The sequence below is a fragment of the Callorhinus ursinus genome, unplaced genomic scaffold (assembly GCF_003265705.2).
Source record: "Callorhinus ursinus isolate GAN/ISIS: 27379988/994484 unplaced genomic scaffold, GSC_fseal_2.0 scaffold94, whole genome shotgun sequence".
In the NCBI taxonomy this organism is placed as follows: domain Eukaryota; kingdom Metazoa; phylum Chordata; class Mammalia; order Carnivora; family Otariidae; genus Callorhinus; species Callorhinus ursinus.
Window position 1 is genome coordinate 1,343,728 of NW_027397156.1, and position 23,493 is coordinate 1,367,220.

The 23,493-nt window shown below is 48.8% G+C and overlaps 1 protein-coding gene across 2 annotated transcripts in view; it reads right to left on the reverse strand.

Moving 5' to 3' along the window:
• The window catches only part of VWF (von Willebrand factor), a 140,328-nt gene that overhangs the window by 7,692 nt on the left and 109,143 nt on the right, over positions 1-23,493 (reverse strand). For both annotated transcript variants that reach the window (XM_025851854.2, XM_073888725.1), the window contains 10 exons: positions 22,409-22,608; positions 15,300-15,402; positions 14,865-14,939; positions 13,524-13,628; positions 12,192-12,397; positions 9,804-9,953; positions 5,001-5,111; positions 3,890-4,070; positions 3,161-3,201; positions 2,549-2,665 (listed from right to left, as the gene is read on the reverse strand). In XM_025851854.2, the coding sequence (XP_025707639.2) occupies positions 2,549-2,665; positions 3,161-3,201; positions 3,890-4,070; positions 5,001-5,111; positions 9,804-9,953; positions 12,192-12,397; positions 13,524-13,628; positions 14,865-14,939; positions 15,300-15,402; positions 22,409-22,608 (1,289 nt within the window). The remainder of the gene's footprint in view (positions 1-2,548; positions 2,666-3,160; positions 3,202-3,889; positions 4,071-5,000; positions 5,112-9,803; positions 9,954-12,191; positions 12,398-13,523; positions 13,629-14,864; positions 14,940-15,299; positions 15,403-22,408; positions 22,609-23,493) is intronic.

Here is a 23,493-nt window from a genome sequence, read left to right on the forward strand (position 1 = left end):
CTGCTCAGTAGGCCCAAGGAGAGGAAAATGGACAAAATCTTTACAGGAGAAGTGAGTGGGCAGGGGACAAAGGGAGGAGGGGGCCGCTAAGTGAAGGGACAGGGCGGTGGAGACAAAACCCTCACACCAGAGAGGAGAGGACACAATTAAGCCAAGAAGAGGGAAAGGCAGAGGGTGTTAGGGAAAGAGAAAGAGCAGGAAGAAAAAGAGGGTAGAAGGTAGCAGAGCGGCAATGCTTTTGGAGTTGGGAACAAGGGAGGAAGGGGGAGGGGACCTACTTGCAGGAGTAAACAAAGAAAACATTCCCTCTGCAGGTCCCCTGCCCTAGAAGGTCAGAATGCCGCCGCACCACGTAACAGGACTTATCTGAGCCCTCGGGGCTTACGGCCACTCCTGGCAGCGCTCTGGGCTCCATAGGCAGAAATACGCACGCGCACGCACATACGCACACACGCACACACGGAGTACGGCACTGCTGAATGGGCTGTCTCCCGAACATCCAGTCAGGAGCAGCCACTTCCTCTGCCTGCCAGCCAAGTTCCTAGCAGCCAGAGCTCGCTTGTGCAGGTCTGAGCACCAGTCAGTCCTGCCCCTGACCAGTCATGCCCTGAACACTGCCCTGTGTCTCATAGCCCTTCTCATAAATTGCATTAGTTGCTTGAAGCCTTCCAGTCTTGCCTCCCCCTGCTGCTCTTCTCACTCTTACCTCTATCTGCCAGTCCGGTCCCCATTCCCCTTCCTGGAATGTCCTCTATATTCAACTCCCTGCTCAAGGTCAGCTCATGGTCACGTCCCTGCAGGTGCCTTCTCAGCCTTCCGTGTCAGGGGACCTCTCTTCCTCATGCTTTCCTTGAAAGTTCACCAGTCAAGCTTCACGTGTACTACCCACCAGCACAAACCACCTTCTACAGGTCTCCTTTTAGGTATAAGCAAGGTCTCCCCTGGGAGGAAATGAAGGACTCACATGGTGACGCTAACACTTTAGTCTGATGTAGGCCGTTCAAAGCAGACCTACCTAAACTTAATTCACCACAGCTCCTCGCCTGCAGGAGACCTCTTTGACCTTCACAGCAGAGGACAGTGGCAAGACCAGTTAAGGATGCTGAACTAGAACGGGGACAATTGCAGTTTTCAGGAAAAGTTGAGAGATAACATGGAAGGAGGATGGATCTAGCAGTTCTCAAGAGGGAGGAAGTGGGGACACTGCCATGGAGGATATCAGAATTTTGGAGGAAAGGAGGAAGAGTTAAAAAAAGGGCCATGGATTTAAAACTACTGAAACCTAGATCTAGACTGCATTGATTCTGAAGCTGGATTTCTATGGATGCAGAGAAGCTTGTCGTGCCACCTTCTGGCCACTAGAGGGCGCTGTTAGAGAGTTAGCAGCTTGCCCTCTAGAAAGCACTCCTTGGAGACGCCGTTGGTGGGGACTTCTTGCTGCGCTGATTGTATTCCAGTGGACGTCCAAGGTGAAAGAGATGCCACAAACACCACACAGCATTATTTCATTCCCTATTCAAGCTGATATGTATTCTAGGGAAGCTGTTACATGCACATACACTACCCAAAATCCTAGAGCAGCAACTGTGATTTAAAAAAAAAAAAAAAGCATGTACTTAGTTGGCTTCGTTCTAATTGAGGCAGGAATGTTCTCTTTGACTCATTCTTTCAGAAACAGCTGTGTCTCCTATAGACCCATTCACTCCACAGATATTTTATTAAGCCCCTACTTTGAGCATGACTCTGTGCCGAGTGCCATGACGAACACAGATGTAGAACGCTCCATATAAAGGACCTGCTCAATTGTTCTTTATCCCTATCCTCCTGAAGCCCCCTCCCGCTCTGGCTGGCTCTGCCCCTACTCGTCTGAAGGACTCCTCCCAGACGCTGCCGCAGAGCCTGCCCGCTCCCTGGCAAAGTTGAGGGGGAAAGCCCTCCATTTGCACAGTCTGAAAGAGCTATTACTGCATTCTGCACCTCTGGCTCACAAGAAGCTCATCTGTCCAATTGTGTTTTCGAAAAAGCAGAAGCCCCCAACACAGAAGAAGGCTCTGTGAGGTGGAGCTGAGTCATAATTAAAGCAGTGAAATGCAGGTTTTTATCTACCCAACTAGAAACGATGATTCCACTTCTCAGAATCCACCCTCAGAGTGAGCAGAGTCATTGTGACCTGGCAGAAACAGGGTGAAAGATTTTAAACCACCTCAGTGCCCAAGAATGAACGTATAGGTTGGGGTACATCCATTCCAAGGAATGTTGTATAGAGTTTTACACATAGTAAGTGTCTGATAAATATTTAACAAATTAATGGTAGTGATGCTTCTTAAAATGTGTGGAAAAAAAAGAAAGAACTGTAAATATGGTACCATAAGCCCTGCAAATATTATGTTTATTCTTTAAATTTGCAAAACAAGACTCTTCATTATAGTTGTGAAATATTGCCCACAATCAGAAAATAACAAAAGCTTTATTTACAGACGCCAGCGAGGTTCCAGTGCTTGGGTCCCCCAAGTATCTGGGGATCCTGGGTCCCCGACAACCCTCTTACCAGGGGGCAGGCCTCGCAGGTGGTCTTCCTGCACTCCAGCTTGAATCCAGAGATGACTCCCACCTGGATGGTGCAGCGGCAAGTCGTGCACACATCAATCATCAGACTTTTCCCGGGCTGAAACCAGAGGCACCAGGGTCAGGCCTCCCAGCACCCTGACCCCCTCACCCTCCCACTCACCTCAGCTGTCTGCCTTAGGAGAGGGGGCCTGGTGGCCAAGATAAGCCATGGCCCTGATGCTCCTCCTGTGTCCAGTGCCCCCCTCCCTCCCTGCCCTCCCACCTCATGTATGGCAATAGTAAGTCAGAGCTTTTATGCCGGAAAGGGAGCCTGAGCAGTGGGAGAGGGGGATGGATTGAAATGTGTGTCATGCCATCAGAGTGCTTCTCTGCACACAGAAGAAGAGATGCTCATGAGCCTGAGTGGAGGCCGGAAGGTGAGGCCCTAGAGAGTCAGCAAGATGGCGGGAGCCTGGGTACCAAGATGCCCCGGAAGCGGGAGGCAACGAAAAGTGGAGGATAGGGCTCCCTGCTTCCTTTCACTTCCACTTCAGAACGACTGAGCCGTCCACCCTTCCCACAGTCACAACTCACCCTGGAAAAGAAGGCTTACCCCAATGATGGTGCCATTGAGCATGCAGGCCTCCAGGGGCTCTGGGTGAGAGAGAAAAGTGCAGGGCAGATCCCCTCAGGGTCTTCTCCCGGTCTGGGCCCCTCTCCTGCATCTGCAGTCCCTCGCCCCACCCCTCCCCCAGGTGCTGTGGGTCCTAGTGCCAGAACCACAGTGGCCTTGCTCCCCCCAGGCCTGCCAAGGAAGGGCAGGTGGCCTGTGAGCAGGCAGCCCACAGTGAGAAGATCCCTCTCCCCCACATCCTCAAGAGGACAGCCTTTTTAAATGGTCCACACTTAAGGAGTGAGTAGGAGGGCACTTGGGCTACTGAAAGAAGGAAATTCTACTCTGGAAACTTTAAGTCCCAAAGAATTCCAAGCAGGTGGTGAAGAGAGTCGCTATTTTGTGTGTTTGTTGGCAGGGTTAGGGTGGGAAGTTGGAGTACCTTTTCCCAGCAGAGGCATCACAGTGAATGATTGAGAAGTCTACCACTTACTAACTCACATGAGCAAATGGAGGTCCAGTGGTAGAAAGCCACCACTGAGCACAGTGATGACCTTCAGGAAACTGTAATGTTTCTCTCATCTTACTTACTTTCCCACAAAAGCGTTAGGAATGGATAGGAGGACTTTGATTCTGCCCATTTCCCTGAGTTGCCGAAAAGGCAAAAAATTCAGAAGCCCTTAGCGGACAGAGAGGCTTGGAGGTGGGGCCCCTGGATACACGCCTTACCACAGCGACAGGTGGGACAACACTCTGAGGTCTCACAACTCAGCTGGAAACCCATGGGGCAGTTGGGAACGTCCAGCTTGGGGCAGGAGACATTCCTCTGCTGCACAAAGACCTCTTCCTTCACGCGGACACACTCATTGATGAGGCAGGGGTTGTCAGGGGAGGCCCAGTGAGAGCCAACCTGCAGTTAGAGCACTAGAGTTGATCAAGGCTGGGGCCAAGGGCCCCATGGGGGTGTGCTGTTCTCTCAGGGAGCTGATCTGGCCTCTGGGGATGAGCCCCAGCTTAACTCTAAGTCCCACCCCTAGAGTAAGACCCACAGAGGGAAGGAGTGGGGCACATCCCAAGTCCTTCAGTGAGTCTGGGTCAAAGTCACCCAGTGACCAAGACCCTCGCTCAGAGCCATGGGTTCTACAGACACAGTCTTCACCATCTTAGGGAAGCCTGGGGACACTCCCCTCCACCCTGGGCACTAGCTGTGAGCTGAGCTCAGAGGCTCTAGGGCACTCTGACTGAGAAACGGCAGCATGGGCTGACACAGAAGTGATGTGGAAGGCAAACTCCACCCATTTCCTAGCCAGGTGCCTCTTCCCACTTACTCCTACAGGGAAATAGCAAGAGACTAGGGATGCTGGCATCTGGCCCCCACAGCCCAGCAATCTGTCCCCGGAGCGTCCAGGCCTGTGGATGAGTGGCCCGACCCAGGGCAGGGCAGTACTCAGAACGTGTGGAGCTTTGGGGCGGTGGTGGGCCTACCACACCTGCAGGATGGTGAGGCCGTCCCATACCAAGCACTCAGGGGAAGCAGACCTCAGATTCACAGGTGAACAGGAGGACACAAATCCCCCCGGAGTTCACAGGACTCTTCGGGAAGGAACCGGGCCTCTCCCCAAATCCACCAAATGGGAAATCTGAGGCAATCTCAACTGTCCCTATAAAGGGCCAAGTAACCCCAAGGAACATCTGGACAGTACCACAGCCAGATGCAATTCCCTGTGGGAATACCAAAGGGTGGGGGATGAAATCAAAGCCAGCACTGGACCACAGGGTGGCCAACCAAGCTGGTCAGGTCACTACCCTCCTTCCTACCCAGCCTGGGCCCCAGACCTACATTCTTCCAGTGAGACTGGGAGTCCCCCCGTGGTGAACCAATGACCACCTCACAGGCAGATGGCAGACACCTTCCACAGCACTCGCCTTCTTGGATGACGTAAGTGAAGCCCTGGAAAAACACAAAGGACAGAGATTAGAATAGCCCAGGAGCAAAGACACAGGTGTTCTTATCCACCCTGTATGTGTCCTGAGCCTTGGGGATTTGCAGGCCAGTTGGAGTGAACATTTTCATCTCTGTCATCCACCAGCCTCAGGATCATGCTCAGAAGTGGTTAGGAGGAGTCAACCCCTGAGTCGCTAAGCTAGGTCTTACACCAGCTGAAGAGATATAACCCTGCCCTCTGAAAGTTTCCAGTCTCAGACCAGGATCCAGTCCGTGGGAGTATTAAAGACAGCCCAGAACTCACTCAGCAGCAGCTAGCTGGCCTGATCTTTATCATGGCCAAATCTAGGGCCCCTTATTGACTGGGGAAGAACAGTCAGGATGCCTGGGACCTAGTCTCTGCTCTTACAAGGATAACCACCTATACAAGATGAGCACCTTGACCTCTCACCAATGTGCAGAGTTGGGTTTCCCCTGGTCACTGCTTGATATTACCTAGTGGTTTATGGGCACAGTAAGATAAGAAAGTACACAGATTGGTCTTTTCCAGAAAGTCTGTCAGGGAGACCACGGTCCTGCAAGTAGGCCAGCCTATCTTGCCTCTTGGAGGTCCTCTCATCTGGCCAAAGCATTAGGGACTTGGACTGAAATCCTCCACGGAAACTCTGAAGCAATATACAAAGAACAGGCAAAACAATGCTATGTGTGTTTGTCCCAGGAGCCATGGAAAGAGAACCCAGGACTGTGCTTCATCTTGGAGCTCTGTCCTTGAGAGAGAAGGAATGACTGCAGCTGTTCAGGATGGGTGTGGATGCCAAGCCTGCTCTGCTCCACAAGCACACTCATGAGCAGGGCCGAGTCAGGAGATGCACACAACACTGGTGCCTCTCCCTGGGGGGAATGCAAGCTCTCCAGAGAATTGGCTCAACTTCACACCAGCTGCATGGGAGCTACTTACATCCCCACCTGCGTCACAACAGTGCCCACTGAGCTGTCCCCAGTCCTTGATCAGCTGAGATTCTAGTCGTTTATTGTGCATCTATGACGTACTAGGTACTTTGGAGGAGCCAACAAATTAGGATGGTACAATCTAGACACCTTCCACTACAAGCAGAATGTACAAAGTGCCATAAAAGAAACAAAGCCTCAGGGGAGCACAGAAGAGAGTCATTAATCCCTTTAGGGACCTAGAGTCACTCTTGTGTGCCTCTCTCAGAGTGCTGAGTCACCTGGATTCGCATAATCTTCCTGTTTGCTGCTGCTCCATCCCACCCCCCCCCATCATGGGCAAACATGTTGTCCATATGTTGGCTAACTCCAGACCAGAGGCCTTGTTCTCAAAACCCCACCAACTTCTCACGTTTGGGTACTCCTAGCCATACCACCAAATCTCTTGGCTGCTGTCTTTCTAAGATTCCCTCCACGCCTCCAACAGCCCCATCTTCTTGCTATGCAACCAGGGTTCATCCTATATGTCATCTCTCCTTTTCCTATACTCCTCCAAATCCTCTAGCTTACATCTGCTCAAAAATCTACATCTCACACCTTCTCCTTACTCTTCTCCATCCTGTCTTCACTGGTTCCCCATTTAAGAATGGAACTAAGCAGAGGCGCCTGGGTGGTGCAGTCGACTGAGCGTCCGACTCTTGCTTTTGGCTCAGGTCATGATCATGGGATGGAGCTCCACGCTCAGTGGGGAGTCTGCTTGGAATTTTCTCTCCCTCTCCCTCTCCCTCTGCCCCTCCCGCTCCTGCTCTCTCCCTCTCAAGTAAATAAATAAATCTTTACCAAAAAAAAAAAAAAAAAAAAGAATGGAACTAAGTCCATCTAATATCCACCTAATCTGAAGACAGACGCCCTGAGAATAAATCCCTAATGTATTTAGCAGCACAATTACCATAGCTGACATAGAAGTGGGAGGTATGGAGCTCTGGTCCCTTGTCTCTTGGATGCATCAGACCAGCCCTTGCAATGCTGGTGTTGCCAGTATACTAGCCCATCAGAATGGGCCCTGGGCCAGGAGTCAGGACACTCCCATGGCTACTGGCTTCCCGTGAGCTGTAGAACTACGGGCAACTTCATTCCCTGTGCTAATCCTCTGCTTCCTATCTGGCAAGTGGAAAGAGCAGCCCTGCCTCTTCTTCCTTCTGGAAGAGAATCATAAGGATAAATAAAATACAATGCATGATATTCAGTCCCTCAGAACAGTTCCCAAGGTTCCATGATTTAGTCTGATTCTGGAATCTAAGGGTAGGAAATCAGGCAGTCATAAGCCTTCAAAGAAAAACTCTTCCAAGATTCATACAAAGGATTGGGAATTCCTCTTGCTGTCAACATGGAAGAAAGGCCATATGCATGTAGGCCCACCTACAAAATTCCATGGGAACCCTGCAATGCCCCTTGCTAGCTTTACATTTTTCTGACATGAAGAGCTGAGAACTACGGAGGTGATTGGGGAAAGTCTATTTCTGCAGACTGTGGCTTCAGAAAAGAAAAATCAGAGGGTGATGGTAATGTTATTCTTTTTTTTTTTTTTTTTATGCTGTCCTGGGTTTGCTTGTTGTCACAACCTAGACAGCAAATGAATTCAGCTGAGTGAGTCCAAATGTCTCTGGAGTTGGACCGGAGCTGAGACTACCCTCCTTGAAGAATGAAGCCATCTCAATTCCCCGAAGCTCCCACCGCAACTCAGCACATCACACAGCCTCCCCCATCCCCTCAGCTTGAACTAAACCACAAGGCTGCCTTCTCCCCAGAAGGTGTAAACATTCAGTCTCTAAGATAGACATGTCTCTAAGACAATCCCATCGAGCAATTACACAGTCACGAGGGCCACCTCCACCCACTCCCCTGACCTCTGTACCCATCTTCTTTGTGAAACTGCCTGCAGCACCACAGCCTTTAGATAGCCAGGTGTATACCACATGACCTGCACCCTCCCTAACAGTTGACCCGACCAGAGTGGGGACTGCACAGAGGACCCAATCCCTAGGCTGAGTTGAGCCCATCAATTTTCTTCCTGAGAAGTTACTCTATGGAACACAAAGGTTGAGTAAGTCAGATTAGCCAGGGCTGAACCCTAGGTCTGCAAAGCTGTGTCGAGTTGAAGCCAGATCCCATAAAGCCACAAACAAAGGAAATCTACGAGAAAGCAGAACTTCCCCCCAGAGGCATTCAGCCTGCAGGGAGGGGCTGGAACAGATGGGCAGAGGGAAGCAGAGACAGGGGCTCATGGGACAAACAAAAAGAAATGTTGTATGACTGTGGTGCCCACTCACATCTCCTGCATTTCATTTCTAAGATTCCCTATCTTTTCCATAAATCCCCTTTTAATATTAGCTAGTTTGAGTGGAGTCCATTCTTTGCAATCAAAACTCCCTACTGATACACAAAATATATTGGGTGCTGGGGCACCTGGGTGGCTGTTGGTTAAGCGTCTGACTGTTGCTTTTGGCTCAGGTCATGATCTCAGGGTTGTGAGATCAAGCCCCAAGTCGGGCTCCATGCTCAGCGGGGAGTCGGCTTGAGATTCCCCCTCTCCCTCTCCAACTGCCCCTCCATTGCCTTGCACTTTCTCTCTCAAATAAATAAAATCTTAAAATTATATATATACATACACACACTGGGTGCTGGTTTTATAAAAATGACCTCTAAGCAGTACTCTCTTGCTTGATAGCAAGTTATTTCCATCACCTTCCATGGCCTGTGGGAGGGGATGGAGACCAATAGGTTTCCAAAACTCAGTGTCCCCAGTGGACACACCTGGATACCACCGCATCATCCTCTCCCAAGGGTGCCGTGCAACTCCGCTCCTCCTCAATACTAGCAAGGCAGGTAGAAAGCAGACGAACTGAGTAGACCCTCCGACTTCAGGATTCGCACTCAGGCCCTCCCTTCCATCATCAAACCACCCACTTCCAACCCAGCATCAAGAGCATTAGCTCCACTGTTGTTATGAAGACAAGCACAAGATGTATGTCCTTGTCTGCCCTGGCTACTCCTCTCTTACCATCATCATCTCCTGATACCACTGAAGGAATAATAATAATAGCACCAGAATTTGATCCACAATTTTCCCGGCACACCATTGCTCCCTTCTTTCTAGGGTCTCATCAGTCTGAAATGTGCAAGAATAGAGTGCCGCAGAGCACACAGGAGCCTTAGGGGGCAGGCCACCACCAGAAGAATTAAAAACTGAATTGGGGCAGCAGGGATCATATTTTCTGTCCCGGAAATTATAAACGTGGTCTGAAAAATCACCAATCTGTGTAGACACTGTAGGACATTGAAACTGGGGGGAAACCTCAGAAAAATCAGAGCGTGTGTCTGTTCTAGGGGCAGGCTGAAGTGATGTTGAAGGGGAAGACATGGGAAAAAATCAGGTCCTCCTTTGTAGGCATTAAATCCAATTTCTACTCAAACCAACTCCACAGCCCTCTGGACTCAAGACCATACAACAGACATGGCCATTAGCCAAGGACGGACTCACAGAAGGACGGACTCACAGAAGGATGGCATAGCAATCCTCTCCTCACGCCTTCTTTCACTCAGCCCCAGCCCCAGCCCCCTCCTTCCCCTCACCTCTGGCCTGGAACCAGAAGTTCCTAAAGGGGCTTTCTTGCCCCTTCCTGGGACCGCCCTCCCCGACCTCCTGCCCAGCCTGCTCCAGGCAGTGCCCAGCCCCTCTGCGCCCCTTACCGACCGGCAGTTGTCCTCACAGGGCTTCTGGGAGCACTGGGCCACGCGCAGGCCCATCACAGAGTCCTCCAAGTCAGTGCAGGTGCACACGTCACAGCCCTCCTCCCAGAACTGGCCCACAGGGTAGATGGTGCCTCGGTGGACACACACCTGCAGACACAAGGTTATGGTGAGCGAACTCATTCTGTTCATTTCAACAAGAGGTTAGGAAGCACTTACTGTGTGTTGGAAGCTGCTGTAGGTGCTGAGGATACAGCAGTATGTAAAACCAACGTGGTCTCTGCCCACCTGGAGGGATGTTTATGAAGGTTTTGCCCTCTCCCCTTCCCTGCCCACCAGCCTTAGAGAGCCATTGCCCGTGTATGCTAGTGGCCCCTAGGGAGTCCTGGGACCACAGGCTCAGAAATAACTCACTTGGCTGCCTTAAGCCAGTTTCATCACTGCCTTAGCTACGTTTAACTCCCTCCCATGTCACACAGAAAACTGTTCCCTAATCCTCACACCCAGTGTGGTCCTTGGACTTAGCACCCATCCACACATAGCCCTCTGTCCCATTAGGAGTGGGCTGAAGGTGAGCGGGGGCTATGAACGGGCACCCCCCTGAGGCCCAAAGATGACAACGAGCATAACAAGGAAAGAATCTGGGGCACAGAGAATGGGATATGTTTGAGAGACAAGGGATCCTACTTGGAAAAACTATAGGCTACAGAAGGGATATGGGAAATGAAGTTACAAAGGTTGATTGGGATCAGAGTATGTAAAGCCAGGTTGAACATAACACTCACACTTTATTCTGTAGGAATGAGGTACTGTTTGATCAGGACACTTAATGACAGTTTTGACATAATCCCAAATCTGCCCTCTGAAGCTATGAGCAGGTCTCCACCCTCATTCACACACATCACAGCAGTACAAGTATTTATAAGCCATTATCCTTTACCTGCTCGGTCTTCCAGCTGCTATATAAGGAACTTATGGAATGAGACCCCTTGTTCTTCTATTAAGAAGCCTGCTAGAAAATGTTACCACCCACAATCTCACTTCCAGGAACCTATCTCAAAAGATACATTGCCCGAAATACAAAATGACAGATGTACAAAGCTATTTGTCACAACATTATGAGTAACTATGTTATTATGCCATAGTATCTTTCATGTAACAAAATGGTAAATCAAAAGAGAAGTAAAAGCAAGCCCTAAAAATGCAAGACAAACTGAAATACCTGATTAACTAGATATCAAGACAGTGGCAAGATCACACAAGGAAAATAATTATTTCAAATAACTTTAAAACCCAGGATTTTGACCATATATGCCTAATGGGTTATATTCCTAGGCTAAATAAAGAACTGCAAAGAAATCTTAAACCTCTCTCAATTGTTTTATAATTGTTAGCAATAATATTGGCATTGTTATTTTTGAGACTATTCTAGGCATCTTGTAATATAAAGCAAAAAACTAATTATGTCAATTATGTTAGGAAACCCGTATTTGCAACTTAGAAGAGAAGTGGTAGAAGTATAAATCAAAGAAGTTAAGTAAAACCTTATAATATATTTTGAATCTGAAATCACTATGAATGCATGAGTTTTATCCTCTTTAAAAATGCATTTCCAAACTCTAATCACCAAAAAGATCTTGGAGGCAATGACAGCCCGTAAGCAGCAAGCATCCAGGGAAAGAGAACCATGGCTTCTCCCTGGCATTCACTCCAGGGCTCACTGTCAATAATCCAGCAGCTGCCAAGTGTGCCCAGGTCTTCCTGCTACAGTTCTGGCTCATGATAGTTCATCTTGGTACATCCCTCCCCCATAACACCGCTACTTGCATTTACCAGCTGTACCATCCCTTGTCTTTACTGTATTCCATTTATAAACAATTATCTTCGATATACTAGCAAGATCATAAGTCATCTGCATCTTACATTTCTCCCATAACACCTAACAAAGCACCAGCTCTGCTAGAACATAATTGTTGCTCAGTAAATATTGGATGGATGGATGGATGGATGGAAGAAAGGATAGATGGATAGACGGACAGTTGCATGAATGAATTGATAGCAATTAACAAATGAATAAACTATTAACTAATAATTCATGCTATCATATTAGTTCCTTAACTAACCTAGAAAATAAGCTCTTTAATGGTGGGGACCGTGTCTTATAGCTTGCTTGTAAACTGAGCACCTAGCCATGCTGAGAACATGGTAGGTTCTCTCTAAATACCTCCCGCGCTAAGTTAAATGTCCATTTAGGCTGTGATGGAATGCTGACTGCTCACCCACCATTAAAGCATTCAGTTTGGGCAGGAGGGGACGTTTAGGTAGGCAAATAGTTCACAAGGAGCCAATGTTTGGCCATCTTCCCAGCCAGAACGAAGCAGCCCCTACCTTGTCAGGGAAGCAGGTTGTCGTGGTGCAGCCACAGTCATTGGTGATGGCTGAGGTCAGGTACCCCAGAGGGCAGCTCACCGTGGAGTTGACACAGTTGCAGGCACACTCGTACTCATCACAGCACTGGGTCTTCCGAAGGGTCGGTGTCCGGTGCGGGGGACAAGGGGGCGGAGACTCCCTTCGGCACTCGTCCTTCCTGCAGGCTGAGGGGCAGCACGAGGTGATGCCCCCATCCTGCCATGCCGGGGGGGGGGGGGGTGTTCAGCCAGGGCTCCTAAGTATTCAGCCTTTATATAAGATCCAAGGAAACTCCAGACCCAGACTATTAAATCAGAAGTGCCCGTGAGCCCAGCTTGGCGGCTGTGGGATTTTTCAATCATACCAAAAAGCAGTTAGTCTGCAGGAAAAATAGGAACATTCATCAAAAGGAGAAATGTGAAGCTAGGAATTCTAATGGAGGAGAAGTGAAGGCTGCTTGGGTCTCCACTCTGTGAAGAAGAAGGGTCCTTCCAGCTATGGAATCTTGGAGACAGCAGACATAGAATCTCTAAGACCCAGACAGGCCTGGGCACACCATGCGCTGGCAAGCATTCTTACAGGCTGGGAGCTTCTGGGACCCTAGCGCCAGCTCGGTACCAAGAACAATGCCCTGTAGTTTTAGATCCTCCAACAATGCTGAACGAAAGCATGCTAGCAACCCCGTCAAACCCACAGTGTAATTTTATAAATGCCAATCCCCTGCCTGTGTCCTTTGCCTCGTCCCAACTTCCTTCAAATACAATGAGGTCTCCTCTTACCCTCCAGGTCCTGCTTCTAGGAGCTCAAGTGAGACTCTAGATCACCAGAACAGGAGCTCCACTTGACATAAAGCGGGTATCCTCAAAAGCTACATACGGAATTGCGTTCCTTGCCACGTCTTACTTTAGCCCAACCTTATGTTATTTGGTGATTCAGTAGATACACAAAGGGGGAGAAAACTGACAGATTTGTTTGGGAGTAAGATCTAGCGATGAGAACAAACCAAAGGAACATTCCCTCCCCTCAATGGTGTGTGGGAGGATGGGAGTTAGTAAAGCTTGGATCTGGAGGCTCCTCCATCTCAGGCCCGACTGTCTCTTAATGCAGCTCAAGAGGGAGGTGCCTAGAGCTACGCCCACACCCAGTATGCCACGCAGCACGTGGCTAGGAAGGTTCAATCCAGGTGTGATCTGACCCCCTCTGTTCCAGATGTACCCAAAGCCCAGATCTCAATGCACTAGAATACAGGACACCTTCCCAGGCCAGGAGACAGCAGCCATGCTACTCCTTTGTCATCCACAGAGGCCTTACCACAGGTGAAGTTGGGTCTGCACTCGCCGGGATTGGTCAGGGTCATCTGGAGGCCACCTTCACAGGGAGGAGCCGGGGGCAGGTCACAGCTCAGCAGGTCACACACTGAGGCCAGGAAAGAGAGAGGCCCTCTCAGAGGTCAGCAAGATCACTATTGTGCGTGGCACCCTACACTCCTATTCCGGCAGACCTCTACTGTGTTAGGTGCATGATGAAGATGAGAAGGAGCTGGAGATGGAGGGAGAGAAGGGGAGAAGTGATAGGTACAGAGAGAGACAGACAGATAGACAGACAGATCCAAGTCATATGATAAGCTCATGTTGATTACTCTTGTCACTGCTGGGACTTCCAGATCTCAGCCAAGCCAAGTCACCCGAACCCTCTGGGAGCTCGGTCTCGTCTTCTGCAAGGTGGGGAAGGCTACTTTCCAGGGTCAGTCTCAAGATGTCATGAAATAATGGAGGCAAATTGTCTGGCAGATGGTAGAAGCTTAATCACATCTATAAAATGAGGGGCTTGAACTACAGGATGCCCCAGTTCTCTCTACCATTAACATTCTGAGACCTATTTTCCACAAGTTTGTCTCAAACCACATCTCCCTCCACGCAGGACTTCTATTTATGCCTTATAAATTCCATCACATAAATAAATTTCTCAGATGATTTCATTCTTTTTTAGACCCCTAGATTGTCCCTTGATCTATTTGCTCTCCCTCAAAGATTTGCATCACTACAAATTTGACATGCCTGTGCTTTATGTCCTCATCCGTCCAATTAATAAACACGTTGGACAGGACAGCGACGGGGCACTGGAGATTTTCTGTCATGTTAACAACTGTAATTCCATCAGCTCTGGATCCATCTCATTACACTACTTACTCAGCCCATTACTCACCGTGGAGTTTGCAAGCCTATAAGGAAACCCTTTGACGAATCACTTGCTGAAATCAAGGTGCCCTGTGTGTGGCCTTCTCTATAGCTGGTATGCTCAGGATTTTATCAAAAAAGGCACATGGGTTACTTTGGCATGACTTTTTCTTCAGTAAATCTCTGCACTGCCCCCCACCAGAGATTACCCCATTCTTTTTTTTTAATGCTTTCAAACCTTACATTTTATAATTCAGTGCAGAATTTTCCTGGGAAGCAAATCCTACGTTCCAGAGCATAATCTTGCCTTTTTTTTTTTTTTTTTTTTTGGAAAAGCCAGTCAGCCCTTACCCCCCTCCTTTGGCGCACCCTGTGCCTTAGCCCACATGTGCCCTGTAGCCACCTGCCGCATGGGCCACCTGGGGTTGGGGCTGGGGTCTGGGCCCTGGAGAGATGCCCAGAGTGGGACACATACCACACTCATACTCCGGGCAGCACTGCTCTGCGTTCTGGTGGAGACGGGCCACTTCACACGGGCCACACGTGGGAGCTGAGGGAGAAGGCCACAGAAGTCAGAGAAATCAATGATGCCGCAGCCTGCAGCCTTCGAAATGTTGCAGAAAACCAGCACGGGCCCTTCATGGGAGGCCCACCAGTCATCGGGCCAAGGGGACTCTGAGACTGATGGCCAAAGTGGGGATGCGGTGTGGGGGGCAGGATTAACCTCTGAGAGTGTCTACTCCGGGCACAAAAAAAGGGTACCCCGAGCCCAGCGAGGGAAGGAAGGGTAGGGCAGGAGGGGTGGAGGAAACAGACGTTTGTATCTGGCCCAGCAGGTATGCAGACGGGGTGGCCAGGGCCTCAAGGGACTCCTTCCTCCCCCGGGAGCAGCAGGGAGCGGGGAGCTCACCTCTAGCCGTGGGGCAGGGCTGTGACGTACAATTGACCTTCCGCCCACGGAGGCACATGCAGATCTGGCAGGGCTGGTGAGCTGGGACCCAGGTTTCCAGGAACTGAAGGAAAACGAGTTTCAGAGAGGGCCCAGGACACTGGGGGCGCAAAGCCTCAGAGGTCATGGAAGTCAGTCCCCCCCCCCCCCGCCCCGGGCTCGGCCTCCCCTCGGAGGGCAGTGCCTGAGCCATGCCTCCGTGAGAGCCGCACAGATGAACACACGCTGGAAGGCAGTGTTAGGCTCTGAAAGGAAAAGAGCTGGAGAAGCACCACGGGCGCTAAAATGAAGCAAGGCAAGAAGGTGAGCACTCCCGTGCCACACAGCTGGCCATTTCCCAAGCCAAAGCGGGCGTGTAGCTTGAGAAACAGATTCCATTTATTCCTGGAATGGATAAGACATGGATGCGGCAGGAAGAGTTGAGGGGAGGACAGCGGGACTCTCAAACTTGTCACACTGTTGGTACCGGGAGTGGTGGGAGATGAGAGGGCAGATGACAGGTTCAAGCAGCTTTCCCAGAGTTGCAGACAGCCCCACTGTAGGAGGGCTGTGAAGTCAGGGAGACCTGAACTCCAGTGTGGGGCTACACTCCCCGGGCCTGTTTCCTCACCTGCAAAGGGAGGGCACCCAGGCCCGCCTCAGTGGTGCAGACTGTGACCAGCACAGACGGGGACCGCCAAGCCAGAACCAGGAATCCCTCTACGCTCAATCAGCGAGTCAAATTCAGAGTTAAAATTAAATTCACGTTTAAATAGCCCACCCCTGAGAAAGGGGAGCCCTCTCTGGCTGTTGGTGGGAATGCAAGCTGGTGCAGCCCCTCTGGAAAACAGTATGGACATTCCTCAAACAGCTGAAAATAGAGCTACCCTAAGACCCAGCAATTGCACTACTGGGTATTTACCCCAAAGATACAAATGTAGTGATACAAAGGGGCACCTGCACCCCAATGTTTAACAGCAATACCCACAATAGCCAAACTACGGAAAGAGCCCAGATGTTCATCGACAGATGAGTGGATAAAGAAGATGTATATATATATACACACACACACACAATGGAATACTACTCAGCCATCAGAAAAAAAATGAAATCTTGCCATTTGCAATGACATGGATGGAACCAGAGGCTGTTATGCTAAGCGAAATAAGTCAATCAGAGAAAGACAATTATATCATCTCACTCCACATGGAATTTAAGAAACAAAACAGAGGATCATAGGGGAAGAGAGGAAAAAATAAAACAAGACAAGACCAGAGAGGGAGACAAACCATAAGAGACTCTTAGTCATAGGAAACAAATTGAGGGCTGCTGGAGGGGCAGTACGTGGGGAGATGTGGTAACTGGGTGAGGGACATTAAGGAGGGCACGTGATGTAATGAGCACTGATGAATCATTGACCTCTATCTCTGAAACTAATAATACATTATATGTTAATTAATTGAATTTAAATACAAATAAATAAAATAAATTGCCCACCCCTGAATAAATACATTCTTATGCAGTAGTTCAAAAGCTAAAAAATTCCCAGGTCAAGAAGGTCTTATTTATTCCATCTGTTTCCATGGTCAACAATCAGTCAGCTGAGAAGGAAGATCAGAGGTCTCCAGGGAGAACACCCTTCCCCCAAGCTGCATTCTTCCTCCAGGATTAAACTCTCTGACCCTGATACCTTCCCCTCACTCAGTATATAATACCAGCCAATGTCTGAAGAACATATGCTATGTACCCCTGTTCTATGGGGTTTTTTTAAGATTTTATTTATTTGAAAGAGAGAGAGAGAGAGCGCGTGTGAGCTGGTAGGGAGGGGCAGAGGGAGAGAGAGAAGCAGACTCCCCACTGAGCAGGGAGCCCTGACTCAGGGCTCAATCCCAGGATCCGGAGATCCTGACCTGAGCTGAAGGCAGCCGCTAACAGACTGTGCCACGCCCGCACCCCTATTCTATGGGTTTTATATAAATGATTCTAATCCGCACTGCAGCCCCCTGGTGAGAACATTTGTGTTACCCTCTTGTCAAAGGAGAAAGCTGAGGCCCCTGCTTAGGTCACACCACCACAGCAGCGGAGCTACAATATGAACCCACACGCCATCTTTTTGACACCATGCTCTACTGCTTCCCAGCAATAACTAGCATTAAATATGTTCAAGATACCTTTCTAAGGGCTTTACATTCATTCACTTTATACACCTTACAATAACCGCATCAGGGAAGTACTGTCATTATCTACACGTACAAATGATGCATGGAGACACAGACAAGGAACGTGACCAAGAGGGGCATCCCGGGATTGAACCTGACATTCTGGCCCCAGACACCACGTGCTCTCTGCACTCCAGCTGCCTTCATCCGTAATCACAGTGCCTGCCATGAGCAGGTCACACTGCCGGGGCCGTGGGAGGGGTGGGGGGACCGAAAACCCCATCCCAGCCCTCAAATGGCTGACACTTAAACTGAGGAAATAAGACCCATCAATGAAAAGTTGAATGAGAGAAATGAATTGTGATACATTCACAGCGTGGCATATTACTCAGCCATGAAAACAAACTATGGAAACTTGCAAGATGAAAGGATCTCAAAAGTATCATACTGAGTGAAAGAAGACAGGAAAAAAAAAAAAAAGAAGAAGAAGAGGTACACGCTGCATGATTCCATTTATAGAAAATTCCAGAAAATGTAAATGTATCTCTAGGGACAGAAAGCAGAGCAGTGGTTGCCTGGGGGTGGGAGACGGGGGCTAGCCCTTCAAAAGAGGCCTAAGGACACTATGGGGGCTGACGGAAATGTTCATTATCATGATTGTGATGATGGCTTTATGGGAATGTCCATATGTCAAAACTCATCAAATTATACCCTTGGAATAGGTACCGTTTACTGTATGTAAATTATACCTCAATAAAGCTGTTTTTAAAAATGGGAAATTCAAGAGCCACAGCAGTGCAAAAGAAATGTTTGTGGAGGCTGGGGTGCTCCAGAAAGGCCTCACAAAGGTGCATCTGTGCTGAGTGGGAAGGACCTGGGCAGAGGGAAGGAGAAGGAATTCTGAGTGGGAACAGAGGATGGAAAGTCCTTGTGGATATCTAGAAGATTCTAGAGGCCTTCCCTGTCTGCTTGGGGAGGGGGGTTACATGGTAGGCGAGGCACACCCCAACGCTTTGTAAGCAGGACCCTGCCTCAGAGAGAAGAGTGCCAAATAAGGACAACCCTGGTGACAGTGAGCAGGACAGAGGAGGCAGGAGCCGGCACCAGGAGCCCAGTGCTCCCCTAGGGGCTGGGAAGGTCCAGGGAAGGCCCAGGAAGGCACTGGCCTCCGAGGCCTGGGAGTGGAAGGAGGAGGGGGACATCTCTCATCTCCCCAGGCCTCACTCTGTCCTGAGTGATGGTGTGATGGTGATGCCAAGAAAATGGCCAATCAAGGGATCTATATTTAGACCTTTAAGTGGCAAAAGTGATGAAACGAGAAAGGAGACAATCATACTTTTTATATATGTCTTTTTAAATGTGAACTTTAGATATCTAAATTCAAGAAAAAATAATACAATTTTCCCACGATCCTGAGAGTGGACAATAGACCTTATTAGATGGCCAAAATCAGGTGTTAAGCCTCTTCTTCCAGGGATTTTTATTTTATTTTTATTTCCCCAGGAAGCTTTAATGAAGCGTGCCCGAGGCAGGGGACAGAATCTGGCCCCTGAGAAAGCCCTTTTCCCACTCACGGTAAGCGAAAGCACCAGCGGCCTGCTCTGCAGCGGCATCACCTGTCCGGTTAGGCAGCAAACACGCCAGCAGGTGGCACTCCTGCACCAGGACAGGCCAACTCCAGCCCGGCCTGTCTCACCCACCGGGTTCCAGGGCCAGGTGGGACTGTTCCCAGGAAGGAACCGGAATGAGAGCAGGCTGCAGTTCTAAATTCAAAAAAGACAGAAGAACCGCCTACAGAGAATATGGTAAGGGAAAACTGAAGTCTTCAAAACCCCAGGTCAGAGAAGGGACACAGCAGGTGACCACGCACCACCCACCCCAGCCAAGGATCTGGGAGAAGATGCAGGAAAATTAAGCACTGGGCCACCAGGGAACAGCAGAGACCTCAGAGCAGGAAGCGCAGGCTCCAGGCACTACGTCCCGGGTGATGGAGGCGGTCCTTGCTGCCCCTGCCCTCCCTGCACAGCCCCCAACCCAGAGAGGGACAGCCAGTGCTCAGCCGGATCCCCTCTGAGGCGGCCACAAAGGCTCGTGTGTTCACACTGCGTTCTGTAAAATAAACAAGAGCTATGGAAACTGGTAAATATTTTGCCCTTCCGAAGTTACCACCAGAGACTTACACCCTGGATTATTTCCCTGAAGAAAAGCTGTCTAGGCTTTATTTTTTGGTGAAAGACATTTCATTTAATGGAAATGTTCTTTGTGTTAGATTTTTATTCTTTCTCTGCTTTGAATGGAAAAAGTGAAATTGCAGGTGGCTGATCAGATATTTGCTTTCATCCATTTAAACTATATGTTCTGCAATAAACTAAAACTGGCTTTGTTCCCTTCATAGTTTTTGATTAACTCATTTTATTGTCACTTGGTTCTGAAATATATTTATAAGACTGTTTCTATGTCCAAAATATTGCACTCCTTGGAAGCACTCTCCACACAACTCAAATGCATATTCCAAACTGTTGGACGAGGTAAGGGGAGTGGTGGGGAGAAATCGAGTCAGAGGGGGTAGGTAGAGACACTAAGATAAAATTCACAAGCTTCCAGCTCTTAGCACCCCGCAACCAAAGGACACTCAGGGAGCCAAAAGCACTTTACAAATTTGAGCTTCCTTCTCATTGCGAATGCCAAAGAGGGTAGAGACGATGTCTGCCTTCCCTCTGAGAGCACCTTCCCACTCCCAGCAAATCCAGGCTGAAAGTACCACTGGGTGGTGGCAGCACACATAAATGGTACCTACCCTTCAAGCCCAGTGGGAGGGACCCCAGGAGTGTGAAGATCAAGGGGAGAGCAATGTAAGGCTTTATTTACTCGTTTTGGAGAATATTTCAGGACAGGCAGTTACTTCATTTGGCAAGTTGAAATACAGAGGTAGAGTGTGACCGGTCTTCCCTCCTAATTCATCTACTCCACAGTGAGAGCAAATGGAGTCCACTAGGATAAAGCCAAATAACAAAACAGAGCAGATGAGAGCCATCCAGTAATAGCTGGATGGACGCCTGTGCTTCCATGAACACACAGCCCAAAGTTTAGCTCCCAGTTCCAATGGGATCAAAGGCAGGGCTAGGACACTATGGGATGCCCTGGTGTCATGAATGGGAACCCCAGTTTTGTCTGAGCCTGTCTCCTCACCCATTCAATGGCACATGTAATAATGACCCTATGGAGTTTTGGGGAGAATCAAAGGAAATGGTCCATTTCATGGCTGACAATGTCTGGGACAGAAGAGCGAAGTTACACTGTTTTCATCATTCTCCAGATTGGTCAGCGAGCTTCACCTTGACTTCTCCTAGTTGTGAGTAAATACAGTAAGTCACCTCACCTGGTTCACCTAGTGAAAAAAGTCCTCCCTGGTGATGATGAAGATGTTAGGTCTGGGGTATAGTTCCTGATCACAGAATACACTCCCCTTTGCTAGAAGTCATATCTGCTCTCCCTCTACCACGCTCTGCAGTATCACTGTCCGAGAGGAAGGATAGGACCCCCGCACGATGTGTGGGGGACACACACTGGCCAGCCACTGCAAATGCACATGTTGTCAACTTTGAAGCCATGACTGCCATCTTAGGCCAAGAGGAGGGAGAGCCTAGTAAGTGTCCTTTCAAAATGTACTCAATAACCTGTAGAGGGCTATGAGAACAGATGACTCCATGACTCCCAAGAAGACCAGCCCAAAGAAGACCTAGCAAAAAGGCATTTTCATACATCGGAAAGAGCATGCTCTTTGCAGTCAGACAGAGCTTTAAATACTGAGTCCAATTCCCAACTTCGTCACTTACAAACCATGTCCCTGGGCAAAGGAAGCTCTCTAAGCCTTGAATCTCTCTTAAAGATCTTGTAAGTATTTACTAAGACGACGTAAGACATCCCAGTGTGTTCTGTGAAACCATAGTCCAAGGGGATGCTACACACACACACACACACACACACACACACACACACACACACACACACAAGTTCCATGGTCAGATAAGGTTGAGAAGCAAAAACCCTCTTAAATACTTGCACCACATGTTAGTGCGTTAAAAGCTCTAAAGAATGCTGCAATAAAGAAACCTGTTTAGCTTGTGTTCTTTAAACTCTCTTGACCACAGCTAACTGTTAATATCCTGCAAAACAAACCTTCAAAAAATGTTGAGATAATGAATACATAGGGCTTAGTACAATGCAAGCTACATAATATGTGGGAGGGACCCCAGGAGTGTGAAGATAATGAACATATAGGGCTTAGTACAATGCAAGGTACTGTCTGACTGCAAAGAGTGTGCTCTTTCCGATGTATGAAAATGCCTTTTTGCTAGGTCTTCTTTGGGCTGATCTTCTTGGGAGTCATGGAGTCATCTATTCTTATAGCGCTCTACAGATTATTGAGTACCTTTTGAAAGGACACTTACTAGGCTCTCCCTCATCTTGGCCTAAGATGGCAGTCATAGCTTCAAAGTTGACAACATGTGCATTTGCAGTAGCTGGCCAGTGTGTGTCATATACACCAGTGTGTAATCATAGTAGACATCGCTATTAGTATAAATATTCTTTTCCCATCCTCTTCTGGGTTCCTATAGCCTTCTACTTACATGAATATAATGATGATAGTAGTAGTAGTAGTAGTAGTAGTAGTAGTAGTAGTAGTAGTAGTAACATGTTAATACTTTGGTGTTTGCTTACACAGCTAATATATGACAGACCCAGGATTAGAACCAAGATGTGTCTGGCTCCAAAACCATTACATCATACTGCTTCCCTAGTCTTCAGTGATCCCCTTAAGAGTTGACCCTTTCTGCCACAGTTGGAGGGGGCCAATCACCGGTGAACACTTCATGCTACCGACCCAAGAGAGAAGCAGCCCCATGGGAGGCACAAGGCCAAGGCTCCTACCTGGTGCCGGACTCCATCCTCACTGACGCACTGGGTACAGGCCTCCTCAGGGACACAGCTACCTTCCAGCATGACTTGGTTTGGGGGACAGAAGCAGCCTTCTGAGGGATGGTCCCCACAGGAGCTTGTATTGCCTTCACAGAGCCGGGGGCAGCCACGCTCACAGTGGTTGTACACCAAGGACAGTGGGCATGACATATCTACAGACAGAGAACGGGGTCACACTCAGCCCACACCAACCAGACAGAAACAAAGGCACAGCTGCTTCAAAGAGGTTGACCATCTGACAAACTTGCTGGGGCAGAAATGGCTAATTTCTACCCATTTTTTAATTTTATTTATTTGTTTGACAGAGAGAGAGCACAAGTAGGCAGAGAGGAGGGCAGAGGGAGAGGGAGAAGCAGGCTCTCTGCAGAGCAGAGAGCCAAACGTGGGGCTCGACCCCAGGACTCTGGGATCATGACCCAAGCCAAAGGCAGATGCCCAACGACTGAGCCACCCAGGCACCCCTCTACCCATTTTTATTCCCTCCATTTTCCATAAATAGACCAGTAAGCCAGGCACCTGACCACAGAATACAGACTACATTTCCTGACCTCCCTTGCTGCTAAGTGTAGTCACGTGACTACAGTTCTGCCCAGTGAACTATAAGTGCAAATGTAGACTCCAATAGCGGTTTCCAGGAATCTTGTTTTTTGTTTTTTGGTTTTTTTCCACCATTTTGACCCAGGAATCTTTTTTAAAGGACAGCTGTGTGTGTCCTTTGTGCCTTTTCCCTTCACTCCCACTGCCATCTGGAACCCGGATGTGACAGCTAGAGGTCCATCTTAAGCCATGAGAAAAAAGCACACCCAAGTGAGGGCAGAGCAAAAAACTAGAATCCAGTTTGAAACCCAGAAACAGCTGGAGCTACCTCCCTCTGATCAACTGTGTGAGAGAGAATTTTACTTCTCTGTTACTTGAGCAAAATTTAATCCTAATGGATGATGTGAGCCTGTGTATCCTTAGGAAGTTTTATGGGCGTTTCTTTTGAATACAGGTATATTGAATCCTTTAAAAAATCCTCTTAAATTAAATAAGGAATC